Source organism: Lampris incognitus, chromosome 4, assembly GCF_029633865.1.
Source record: "Lampris incognitus isolate fLamInc1 chromosome 4, fLamInc1.hap2, whole genome shotgun sequence".
Taxonomy (NCBI): domain Eukaryota; kingdom Metazoa; phylum Chordata; class Actinopteri; order Lampriformes; family Lampridae; genus Lampris; species Lampris incognitus.
In genome coordinates this window covers 57,686,729-57,700,349 of record NC_079214.1, presented here as the reverse complement: position 1 = coordinate 57,700,349, position 13,621 = coordinate 57,686,729, and the positions used below count along the sequence as shown (strand labels likewise).

The window sequence follows — 13,621 nt, the reverse complement described above, 5'->3', positions numbered from 1 at the left end:
TGCTTACACTTGCACCAAGCATATCCATGTACTCCATTTCAATTATTCAGCCAAACAATGGTGCCTCCTGACCCCGCTGGGGCTAATGATAGAGCTGGTTTGGTGAAAGAGGAACACCTACCCTCCTTGGCCCCTCTGCTCCCGCCTCGACACTGAGGTTAGGGGGCTGGGACGGTTTGACACGCAGTTGAGCGGGAGGCTGCCCCTTGCTGGTTTCCTCCAGTTGGCGGCCATTGTGTGGGAAGGCATTGTGTTTCAGGTGCCCCTACTGGGCACCCTTCATTCAGGTAGGTAATAAGGTTCTAGGTGCTTAGCTACGGGGGCTAGAGCGTCAGCTAATTAGGATCATATACAGAGAGGCTCTTTAGCCCGGTGTTAAATTTTTCAGTGAGGAAAGAGGGGAGGGGAGTGGGGGGGGGATGCTTGGTCTTAAACAACAGGATCTGTATCACCTAGAGAGCAATTTGTGCCAATTATGCCTTCAAGTGAAACGGAGCAATTTAACAGCTAGGGTATCAACATGGGGCTGTGGACACGTGCAAGGGGGAGTAGCCTAAGGAGTCTGAGTGTAATATGTTTATTTTGTGTGTGTTTGTGTGCACATGTGTGTGTGTGAGAGAGCGAGAAAGAGAGAGAGAGAGAGCGAGAAAGAGAGAGTGTATGCCGGGGCGGGGCTGGGGATACAATTGAGCAGTGCAGGTGTAGTTTCCTGCTGTCAAAATGTCTGTCAGATCTATAACCCATTCAGAGGCCACAACAGTAGTGCTACCCCGCCTCTCATTGACCTCCTCATCACCGAACCACTGCGGAGCACTAGATAAAGCGACAGAGAGACTGTTAGGGGGCAGTGAAAGTGACTGCAGCAGTGAAAGGCTGTGAGCGCCATGAACTGGGTTTGTGAAAGTCTGTGATTTTAAACAGAGAATACACAACTACAACTAATGTGTTTGCCTGGGCACGGTGTTAAAGGGTCCATGTTTGCTGTGATAAAAGCGGAGGGATTCTACAGAGCCTCATCCTCTGAGCCCCAGATTGCTCTGTTTACCCAGTGTGTGCGTGCGTGTGTGTGTGTGCGTGTGTGTGTGCATGTGTGTGTGTGTGTGTGTGTGGGTCTACGTGTGCCCTTGTGTGCTCAGCAGCGTTATCTAAATAAAAAGAGTGCGTGACCTCTGAACCCTAAGTACACTCAACACACAAGAAATCAAGCAGACTCTGTGCAAACACGACCCTTATTTGAATAGACATGCACAACCTTTCCAAGAGGCCTGGGAGTCCTGGGTCCTTGCAAAACGACTCACAATAAAGGACAAATTGTGCTGATTTTGCTAGAATTTAATAAATCATTAGACCTTATAAAACCTCATTTACTCCCTTACACCAATGTATGGAGCTTGATGTAGAGGGTAGTAACATTATTTTATCATTCATTATTATTAAAGAGCACTACAAGGCTATCAGAATGATGCACTGTTGAACCTGGACACTGACTGGGAATACACTGAAAAGAAGCTTTAGTCTTTCCATGCTGTGAGCAGCTGCTGAAACATATGGTGGATGAATTTGTTATCAATACTTTTTGTTTTAAAAGATACAATCCAGAGGACTATTATTTTTGTTTGACTTACTGACACCTTTGGTGATGTATGATAGCTGCAGTGGTGTTTGAGCCCTTCAAAACCCAGAGTCACCAGTGCCACTGTGTCAGTAGCTTCACCATCGCCGAACAGAAAATATGGTTGAAATCGAGTTGTAATTGTGGTATGAGGTTGTAGTATCTCTTGGTTAATGTCAGCTATTAGCTTGTTTTGCCATATCTGACGATCCATCCATTCCATCCATCCATCATCCGAACCGCTTATCCTGCTCTCAGGGTCGTGGGGATGCTGGAGCCTACAGTCATTGGGTGGCAGGTGGGGAGACACCCTGGACAGGCCACCAGGCCATCACAGGGCCAACACACACACACATTCACACCTAGGGATTTAGTATGGCTGATTCACCTGACCTACATGTCTTTGGACTGTGGGAGGAAACCGGAGCACGCGGAGGAAACCCACGCAGACACGGGGAGAACATGCAAACTCCACACAGGACAACCCGGGACGACCCCCAAGGTTGGACAACCCCGGGGCTCGAACCCAGGACCTTCTTGCTGCGAGGTGACTGTGCTAACCACTGTGCGTGCCACCATGCCGCACATATCTATTAGCCACAGATTTGTTTTCTCTTCCAATTAGCAACTACCAGCCTTTTTCTTGTGCATTAGGCTGCCATGGTAAAACTCTTGTAGCATGTTTTTGTTGTTGTTGTTTTTCCAGGTTGTAGGGTGGGGGGCTAAGTAACCATTACAATGAGAAAATACAAAAGTGTTCAAGATTTGGTTATTCGTGGATAAGATATTGTCCTTAATATGTCCTAAATTATCAAGAAGTACATTTATTTGCATTCAATATTTCAGGGTTGTAGCTTTAAGCAATCAAGCTGTGATAACTGGAGGACATAACACTTAATATCTATATAAGTATTACATAATTTGTCCACTGTCTCAGTGTTTCCATGACACATAAAATGTTCTCCACTCCTCTGATGTATTAAAGGACTGTACATTATGCAAGGGGGTTTCTGCCTATTGGCTTAATTCTTGGCCAGTGGTTAAAGAGGTTTATCAGGGCTCTTTCTGGTTTACCTCTGTTGTTGGTCTACCACCATTCTGTGGATAATGTCATGTTTGTTTACTCGCACTTTGCGGATGATGTCTCATTTGTGTGCCTGTGTTTTGTGGACGACGTCATGTTTGTGTACCTGTGTGTTGAGGACGATGTCGTATTGGGTTCCCTGTGTTATGTGGAAGATGTCCTGTCGTTTTACCTGCGCGTGGCTGATGACTGGCTGGGATGCTCTGGAAGGTAGAAGCGGTGGCACTTGGCTGTCTGGCGAATTTCGGGCTCCATCGTCTTGGAGACGTCGTAGTAGTGTCCAAACCTGGATGAGGACGCCAGGGCAGTCTGTGCGTGCATGTGCATTTGGAAAAGGGCAAGGCGGGTGAGGGGTGGGTCACACACATTAAACTCCTATTAAGGCATGAGTGAACGGAAGCCATAGATTTAACGGGAATTCTAAAATAAATTGTTGCCGCCCTTTGCACCACTCAGTCGCTTTACTTTCAACCTCTTAAAAAAAATGTGCATTCAAAGCTAATTTCATAGAGAGACAAACCAATTCATAAATAAAAGTAATCTTATTTACCTTTTTAAAATGTTAAATAAGTGTGCTTCGGAATACTGTGGTAATGCAATTGCATTGTTTCTGGGTCATTCCTCAAGATTCCCACAGAAGAGAAGTTAAATAATCACTATGACCATGCACTTAATCATTTCTTCACATAAACGTCCACTTCTGGCTGTGAAAACAAATGTGTCGGGGACGCAGGGGAAGGCGGATGTTTTCCTGCAGCTGAAAGAGAGGTTTAGGTCTTCTCTCCCAGTGAAAGCAGGGACTCCATTGTCAGAGGGGCCCTTAATCTACTCCTAATCTGGATTAGGGCCCCCGGTGTGTCCCTCTCTTGGCGGGACGAGGGGGTCAGCGGGGCTGGGGGGGGGGTTCAGGGGCTCATCTTCTCTTTGTGTGCACGGCAACCCGCTTAGCGTTCCATCCCTGCCCTGACGGCCTCACCTTTGATCTGATGTCTTCATTGGGAGAGCGACACAGTGGGCTATGGCAGGAGAGGTGTGTGTAAAGGGGAACTAAGCGTGGACTCTGGGGGAGAATTTGGGATGCAAATCCTCTGGCGGGGGCTTACTGGCAGTTTGTAAAGACGATTTTACAGGGGAAGGGGGAGAGGTGAGGAAAGGACACAGATATAAAGAAGTTTCCAGGGAGAGAGAAAGAGACAGAGAGAGTCCCCTGGGACACACTCTGTGTGCTGTTAATCCACATAGCGATATGGATTATAGGCTGGACGGGGAGGGAGCCTGCAGAGAGATAGAAGGGGAGGTCACTTCTCCTCAAAGCGGAAGAAAGAGTGTAGGGCTGCCGACACTAGCAGGGGAAAGGCAGGGATTTGGGGGGGGGGGGACAGAAGCGCAGGTCTGGGTCACAGGGTTGAGCGGGCAGACATGTCAATGCACCGGCTCCAAAGTACTTCTGTTTCCCAGGCTAAGCAGGGGTGCAAGTGTACGTGTATGTGTGTGTTGGGGACCAGTGAAAGCCTACCTATCGCCAGCTAAGTGTGAGTAATCTGGTCCAACTCTGAATGGAGAGACGGAGGCCTCATTCACTCAACAATGGAGTTTAGAAGCTGATGGATTTAGTAGTGTAGACAATTGCCAAACCTTAAGAACTGAGAGGCAGCTCTAGTCTTTCTGACATTATCATTAACAGACACAAAAACTGAATATCAAAATGTACAAAAAGATAAAGCGTTGCCTGCTCTCTGCACAAAAGATGCTGCAGTTGAAACATGCTACAGGTGATAACATGCAGTAAATATATATTGGATAAACCGGTCACCTGTACTTTTGGAAGGTTCTGGTAGCGCCAGGCAATCTTCATGGAGTCCTGACTATCCTGAGGTCCACGTGGTTGCATCTGTCCCTCAAAAGTTTTGTGGCTGGCAATGTCATCCAAAATGGGAGCAGGGAGTTCCTGAATTGTACGACACAGCGCAGTCAATCATCTGATGGGTACGACTTTCATTGTATCCACGAAATCTTGCTTTGTGAACAGTCAAAGAGACATTTTTCAATTGTGTTCTATTTTCCATGGCTGATATAAAGACCTGTTTTACACCTCTCCACAGAGGTGAAAGACAGTTAAGTGCAAGCACAGTCTCTTATGATGAGCATAATGTGACCATAGTTGTGAAAACAATCAGCGGTGTGATATATCCCCACAGGGAGTCCCTCTCTCTTAATAAGCTTTTGATATGTAAAGAGGGGGTAAGGTGGTGACCCCTCCCACTATCAATCAGTGGGCGAGAGCCCCACCTCCTGTTTGCTGGGTGGCAGTCGGCTTCTAGGGCTCTGGTCCTCTTCACAGAGGGACGCATCCGGAAACATCTGAACAATGCCGCCCCCATGCCACCCTCAACCTCTGAGATACCCCCAGTGACCCTGACACATCTTCGGGACACGCTGGCCAATCTTCCAGTGCACACAATAACACCTAAGAGCGTACACTTAGGGTACATGTTGTGTAGTGGAAGCCAACATGGAAGGCCTTCTGTCTTACTCTGGGGCTAAAGCATCTGCTGTAGTCCATCAATATTTCCTTTTTAAGTTACGTAACAGAGTTGGGATTGGGCAATAATGCAATATGATCATATTGTTACAGGATGAAATTCGGATATTGTCATATCATGATAAATATTTTTGTCATCTAAATTAGTGATAATGAGAACCTGTTCCCTAAAATTTCTCACTAAATTTAGTCTGAAATATCTGAGGGAGCATTATTTGAAAGCCAGCTTTGGTTTGATATCATTCTTTATAATACCAACCTGTTCAATGTGATGATCCTCAGCTGGACTCAAATATGGTAATTTGCTACATATGTAAGCAATATTTGGATATATATTGATATTGTGTAAAATGTCCTATGATTATCATGATAATGTTTTTCCATATTACCAAATAGAATGTAATAATTTGTACAGTTTTCTTAAACAGTTAAAACACTATTACACATGTTCTTGCCAATGTTTACTTCTAACAGCTGAAAAGGGACAAAAAAAGCATATTCTCAAACACAAAGTAGTTGGTTGGGCTTCTGTGATCGCCTCAATTTTGGAAATATTCCACAGCATAACAGTGGATACGATGGTGACGTAGCTGGACCCTTCTGTTGTCTACGGGTCAAACAATGACCCATAACAGTGTTTAACAGCAGAGAAAAGACTCTAAATGATCAACCTGAAATTTGATGACTTTTCCTAGAGTGACCCCTACATTAGAAAAAGTGAAACATTGTTTTTGCTCATATTTCCATGAAAGCTGTACACCACTAGGGTACTAAGATTGTCTTAGGGTCATGTCTGACCCTAAGACAGAAACTACTCCCTGCACATTTCTGCTACTTTCTTAGGCTAAACAAGTGCTATCTCTTGCTAAACACAGTTAGATTTTACACCTATGCAGTACCTTAAGCAATACAAAAAAAAGAAAAGAAAAAAAAGACAAATAAATAAATAAAATAATAATAATAATAATAATGGCAGCACAGTGGTGCAGTGGTTAGCACGGTCGCCTCACAGCAAGAAGGTTCTGGGTTTGAGCCCCGGGGTAGTCCAACCCTGGGGGTCGTCCCGGATCGTCCTCTGTGTGGAGTTTGCATGTTTTCCCCGTGTCTGTGTGGGTTTCCTCCGGGTGCTCCAGAGTTTCCTCCCACAGTGCAAAGACATGTAGGTCAGGTGAATAGGACATACTAAATTGTCCCTAGGTATGAATGTGTGTGCGTGTGTATGTTGGTCCTGTGATGGCCTGGCGGCCTGTCCAGGGTGTCTCCTCGCCTGCCGCCCAATGACTGCTGGGATAGTCTCCAGCATCCCCACAACCCCGAGAGCAGGACAAGTGGTTTGGATAATGGATGGATGGATAATAATTAACCTCTACTTTAGTAAAGAAAACGAGTATGACAGGTGTGTTGTAATAACAACGAGTGTGTCCACTGATTAAATGCAGTCTTTCTGCACTGTGGAGAGGGAAAACCCAGATAGTCACAAAGTTTGTGATAAACGACAGGTTATTTCTGCGTGCATAATAGATTTGGGATTTAAAATCAAATTAAGTTGCTTTAATTTAAAGGTTTAATGAAGGCGGGTCAAAAATTACCCTTAAGATAAGAGCAGTATACAGAATGTTTGGACAAGACAAGGGTCAAACCAGAGTAAATTTAGTTCTCTTTGGATTGTTGTGAAAGTCTGCAGCCTGGAGGGAATCAAACCCTTGGAGTAAAACGAACTTCCAAAATGATGACAGAGGCGCACACCCTTTTCCACACTGTACCTGTAAGATGTCATCTGGGTTCTCTTGAGCCGATGCCACAAAAAGTTCATGTCCACACACCACTCCCTCGGCAAGGAAGTACTTAAAGATCATATGAGAGTAGCTGTCATATCTGTCCTCCTCTGTAAGAGAACAAACAAACAAGGAAACAAATTCAAATATCCAAGTGTCACAGCGCCACACAGTCAAATATCAAACACTGAGCCCACGAATGGGCTTCACTGATCAAATGACCATAACATCTATACCCTACAAAGAAATCCAGATCTTCCTTCTCATGACCATAACAGGAATCAACAAGTCCATGACATAACGTAGCTTGTCACTCGGCTCCATCACCACAGATCCGGTGGTTCATGATCACATCACCATAGCTGACTGTAATTGATATAAGGACCACATCCTTGCTAAACCTTGAAGGAACCAATGTGACAATCAGCGTGGCACAGAAACACAGGTGTCGTCTCTCTACCTCGAAATAAAAGCGGGCATGACACTTCCGACACCCTCGTACAGGTCTCAACAGCACTCCAACCCACTTTCACCTATCATGTCCCAGCCTGGCCCAGGGGCTGAGAGGGAGGCACCTGTCTGGAGCACTCACCTGACCGCTCCCACAAAACCCGAAAAGTATAACCCAGCTGTCAGGCCAAATGACAGAAGCGTGTCACTTCCTGGGCAATACAGTGGCTTTACTCAAAATGCTTCCTGACATTCGGCTCAGTTTCACCAATCTGCAGTTCCCCCTGTATTCTGATGGCAATGCCATCCTTTCATTACTATGTGTTCCTTGTGTTGTTCACTTCATTGAGTGCTTAATTTCCCCCCCTCCCCCGAAAATAGGCACATAAAAGATGAGAGGATTCCATGAGACATCTGGGAAGTGTGCTTGCTGCATGTTTGTTTATATCAGAATGAACAAAGGCCTGTGCCAAAGAGTTTCGGCACTTCGACACAAAAACATGAGTCACAGACTTAACTGGGACCGAAGTGGCTGGTGAATGATTCAAAACATGCGGCACATTTTCCCAGTGGTAGCTATTCTCTTGACAATACAAAAGTAGCCATCCGGCCACTCCAAAACCACAAAAAGTCAGCATCATCAGTCTAAACCCCCGCCAACGGTGGCCACATAACTTTCCCCAGCATGCTACCGCAGCTTCCTGCCACAACCACCATTTTGTAAGGATGTCATAGGCCTCTCCACACAATGACAAACAGTGGGCATAAGAACAAAGGCAGGGGTGACTGTTTAAGGTAATGGGCATACAGCTGACAGCTTGGGAATGACATCCTGCATGTCACTGCAGAGCATCCAGAGAATGTTCCCCCACACACACATTCCCAGTCTGTGTCTTCACCTACGGATTTAGGATGGCCCAGGAAATTCCACGGCTCTTCAATTTGTTGTCGGTGGGGCTCCCTGTTCTCTTATTGATGGGTTTCTAGGTCAGCAGGCCTTTGTGGCTTTCAGCAGGCCCCACAAAGACTCCCAGATGGGCCCTCTCAAGATGGGGCCTATTGTGGCTGTGTTTCTATGGGAGCCTTACAAATGGAACCTCCAGGAGTCATTAGGCTGTCGAGGCGGGGGGTAAAGAGGGACGGGGGGGTGATATAGGAGCGACAGTGTGTGCGTGTGTGTGTGTGTCTGTGTGTGTGTGTGTGTGGAGGGGGGTTATCTCTGAGGTAGATCAGTCACTCTGGACAGTCATGGGATGATTTTTTCTTTTTCTTGCTCATTTTGGCTAAGGTTTGGTGAAAAGAAAAAAAAACGCCTCTTCTTAATTTGCCTTTGAACAGGAGAGTGGGAGTGGGAAAGTCCTGAATCATATCTGTTAAAGCTGGAGGGGGCGGAGCTTAAATATCTAGGTCAGACTGTTTGCCCCCAAGACTGACTCTGGACTTAATTGTGTTGAGGCGATGTTCTTGTATACTTTGTCACCGAATGTCTTTTAATTAGTGACACTCGGACCTAAATCTAAGAATAGGCAATGTTATATCTGCTGAATCATAAAGGCCCAACTGTTTAGTCACACCGTATTCGAATGACGCCAAACAATTTTCAACCCGGTCGTCTCTTGTAGTCCTCCACATCAAACGCCATCAAACTAGGACCGTGTGATGGTGGATGACTACTGGGGCTTTCATCGCATATTTACTCACATACAAAAAACGTTGAGAAATGATGATTAGTAACGTGGAGATGATGACTGAGCAGGTAGAGACATTCTTTGTTGATTTTACTCAGCTAAAACCGTCCAATGAGTTAAAAAGTCGAATAAAAATTGGACCACTTCACCGTAACGCAGCCTTAAAGACTGGAGCATTTAAGTTATATCACCATATTAGCACAACCAAAATCTCAGATGATATCTATATCTAGTCTTGGCAATTGATATATTGCACAGCTCGATGTCGAACTCCAGTTCATATTCTGATTCAAAGTGCATCTCAAGAATACGAAATGACGCCATGATCAACACTGGCCCCATAGTTTATAATGAGGGCAATCAACGCAAAAGGATGTTCACCTTATTTCATTCATTCATTATCCAAACCCCTTATCCTTACTCAGGGTCGCGGGGATGCTGGAGCCTATCCCAGCAGTCACTGGGCAGCAGGCGGGGAGACACCCTGGACAAGCCGCCAGACCATCACAGGGCCCACACACACACACACACACACATATTCACACCTGGGGCAACCTGACCTACACGTCTTTGGACTGTGGGAGGAAACCGGAGCACCCAGAGAAAACCCACACAGACATGGGGAGAACATGCAAACTCCACACAGAGGACAACCCAGGATGACCCCCAAGGTTGGATTCCCCCAGGGTTCGAACTCAGAACCTTCTTGCTGTGAGGCGACCGCGCAAACCACCTCACCACCCTGGGTTAGAGGTGAGTTAATTACTTTTTTCTCCCACATACATTTCAATTAAAGCACTCTTATTATTTTTATCAACTATACTGGCAGCAAAGTCTACATCAGTGCATGTGTACTGACAGAGCAACATTCCTATCTGGGCTAAACGGCGATAAGCGATAGTGTATAATAAACCCAAAATGATCCATGGTCAACCTAAGAAGACTCAGCTCATAAGCTTTGTTCCTTCTCTCCTATGAAAACACAGAGATGAGGGATCTTCAGACAGCAGCCATACTGGACTCGTCCTCCTCTGGATGACAGATAAGGGCAGACAGCTCAGCACCCAACAAAGGCAGATGATGACGACCGATCTGATAATCCTGCATCTGCATCTCCCAAACAGGCCTGCGCAGCTAAGGGGGAGACTGTGGGAGGTGACCGCTCCAAACAAAACACACAACAACAACAACAACAAAAAAACGCTCCACAAACCGACACGTGCCGACAAAAAGGGGCATACGGACAGTGGATGTACACACACGCGCACACACAAAACAAACATACACCACTCTGAAGACTCTGGGAAAAAAAAAACAAGTGAGTGCATGCACACATTTCACCTTTACTGTGTCTCTCATTACCAGATGAAACCAACCGTACATTGATTCACAAAATGGAAGGGAAGAACACATTAGTGTGTAATCACTGACTCCTGCATCGATTGGGGGGAATGAATTAAAGGGCAAAGCAATATCATCAGTTGGTATAGGCCTAGGCTACACACAAATTACAGCTTCGAGGGAAACAAGACTACCTTAACCTTGCCGTCTGCCGGTCCATATAGCCCGGCTTATGATGAATGATAATAACACTGGGATTTGTGTCCGTCGCAAATCACACCCAGTTTGAATGTAATACACAGACTTTTATAATACAGCTGGGGGACAGGCGTTTTAATTAAGGGTCACAGTAGAAGGGGCAAACACCTGGGATTCTAACCGGTGACCCTCAGGTTATGAAGTCGCCGTGCCATTTTGATAGAGAAGAATCAGACAAAAGAGCTGCACACTGTACTAATAGCTCCCCGCCATTTTAATTGAGCAACGTTTCGATCTGACAGAGATCTTTGTCGGGCATTGTCAAATCCCCATCACAGAGCAGAACAAGCAATATGCAGACACACACACTACAGACACACACACACACATCCATCACTCAGGTGGCTGGGATGTGCATGACTGAGTCAATCGGCTCTCGAGCTGGACCAATCAGATCGGAGCTGGACAACACTGACATTGACAGACCCTACTCTACTTTTACAGATATCTTAATGAATATGACTGTCTCTCCCAAAAGGTTATGTCTGTTGATGCAACCTCCCTTTTCATTCTCCTCCTTTTTGCTTTTGTTGTCTTTCCTGTTGTAGGTAGCAATACAAATTCTGGCCAATTGCTAGGCTGAACTTGTCTGTATTTCTCCAAAAAACAAAAATTGCGCAGGGCATCCGGGAAGCATAGCGGTCTATTCTGTTGTCTACCAACACAGGGATTGCCAGTTTCAATCCCCGTGTTACCTCCGGCTTGGTCAGGCATCCCTACAGACACAAATGGCTGTGTCTGACGGTGGGAAGCCAGATGTGGGTATGTGTCGTGGTCGCTGCACTAGCGCCTCCTCTGGTCGGTCAGGGCACCTGTTCGGGGGGGAGGGGGAACTGTGGGGAATAGCTGGATCCTCCCACACGCTACGTCCCCCTGGCGAAACACCTCACTGTCAGGTGAAAAGAAGTGGCTGGCGACTCCACGTGTATTGGAGGAGGCATGTGGTAGTCTGCAGCCCTCCCTGGCTCGGCAGAGGGGGTGGAGCAGCAACCGGGATGGCTCGGAAGAGTGAGGTAATTGGCCAAGTACAATTGGGGAGAAAAAGCGAGAAAATTTCAACGAAAAAAAGGGCAAATTTTCTATGTATCTACTAATATATTTTCGTAATGTGTGTGTGTGTGGTGTTAGTGTAGATAGCGGGACCGAAAACTAAAGCACTTATGAACCTAATTATTTTTGGACGTGGTAGATATTGTCTTAGAGAGTAAGGGAAAAATCCCAGAAAATTAAAATTATGCATAATTATGCATAAATATGCAAAATATGCATTTTTCTAAAAATGGCTAAAAACCACCTTTCTCGGCATTTCAGATGATTCTGAGCATCTTTGATTTTTTTCACCTATATAAAAAAACATTTCTGGGACTTAAATGTTTTGGCATTATGCAAAATATATGCATTTTTGCAAAAATGCACTTATGATCCTAATTTTTTTGGGAGGTGGTAGGTATTGTTCCAGAGAGGACCAGAAAAATAGCAGAAAATTCAAATATAATTATAATAATTATGCATAATTATGCAAAATATGCATTTTCTAAAAATGGCTAAAAACCACTTTTCTCGGCATTTCAGATTATTCTGAGCATTTGGGGGGAGGGAGTTGGAGTGGGGGGGTTTAGGGGCAGGGGGAAGGCGGTCAGCTGGCAGGATGAAGAGGAGGGAGATTTAGACGGGTGGATAACCAAACCGCTACATTGTAGCGGGGTTCTTCTAGTTTTCCTATATAGTAGTTTTATGATAATTATGTAATTTATGATATACATTTGATTCAACTTCTGATGTATTTGATTTAATATGTGCCTGTATATCATGGACCTTGATGTCCATCCATCCATCCATCCATTATCCGAACCACTTATCCTGCTCTCAGGGTCGAGGGGATGCTAGAGCCTATCCCAGCAGTCATTGGGCGGCAGGCAGGGGGACACCCTGGACAGGCCACCATCACACACACACACACACACACACACACACACACACACACACACACACACACACACACACACACACACACACACACACACACACATTCATACCTAGGGGCAATTTAGTACGGCCGATTCACCTGACCTATATGTCTTTGGACTGTGGGAGGGAACCGGAGCACCCGGAAGAAACCCACGCAGACACGGGGAGAACATGCAAACTCCACACAGAGGTCAACCCATGACGACTCCCAAATTTGGACAAGCACGGGGCTCGAACCCAGGACCTTCTTGCTGTAAGGCGACCGCGCTAACCACTGCGCCACTGTGCCGCCTATACATGGAGAATAATTAAATCAAATCAATTTTATTTGTATAGGCCAATATCACAAATTACAAATTTGCCTCAGTGGGCTTAACAGCAACACAACATCCTGTCCTTAGACCCTCCCATCCGATAAGGAACAATTCCCTACAAAAAAAAACCTTTAACAGGGAGAAATAATAGGAAGAAACCTCAGGGAGAGCAACAGAGGAGGGATCACTCTCCCGAATACATCTCATTAATTATGTTAAAGGGTCATTACAGTACTAGACAGCCAGTGAGCTGCAGAGTACTTACAGTATATTATTCCTCAAGCCGGGAAGATTTAAAGGCTGATTATAACCCCGATCTGGCCATGACAAATGATATACCAGATCATGGGAGAGTCTGCACCAGTCTGCACAAAATAGGGCAAGTCACAGATACATTATCTCGTAATATGCATGGGTTTAAAGATTCAGATTAATCGCCTCCAGATTGAGCCTTCATTCAGTCGAAGTCATCATGATAATATCAAACATAATTGATTTTTACGGCTGCTAACTGGACAAATCTGAGCTCATCAAAAGAGTGTGTGCCTCCGACTTCAGTTGTAACCAGCGAACTCTTTTCCCCGTCGGT

At 45.5% G+C, this 13,621-nt stretch overlaps 1 protein-coding gene across 1 annotated transcript in view; it reads right to left on the bottom strand.

Moving 5' to 3' along the window:
• Positions 1–13,621, bottom strand: part of elp4 (elongator acetyltransferase complex subunit 4) — a 74,282-nt gene that overhangs the window by 55,106 nt on the left and 5,555 nt on the right. Inside the window, exons 3-5 of the mRNA XM_056278954.1 lie at positions 7,002–7,123; positions 4,510–4,644; positions 2,869–3,005 (exon numbers count right to left, since the gene is read on the bottom strand). Of these exons, the coding sequence (XP_056134929.1) occupies positions 2,869–3,005; positions 4,510–4,644; positions 7,002–7,123 (394 nt within the window). The remainder of the gene's footprint in view (positions 1–2,868; positions 3,006–4,509; positions 4,645–7,001; positions 7,124–13,621) is intronic.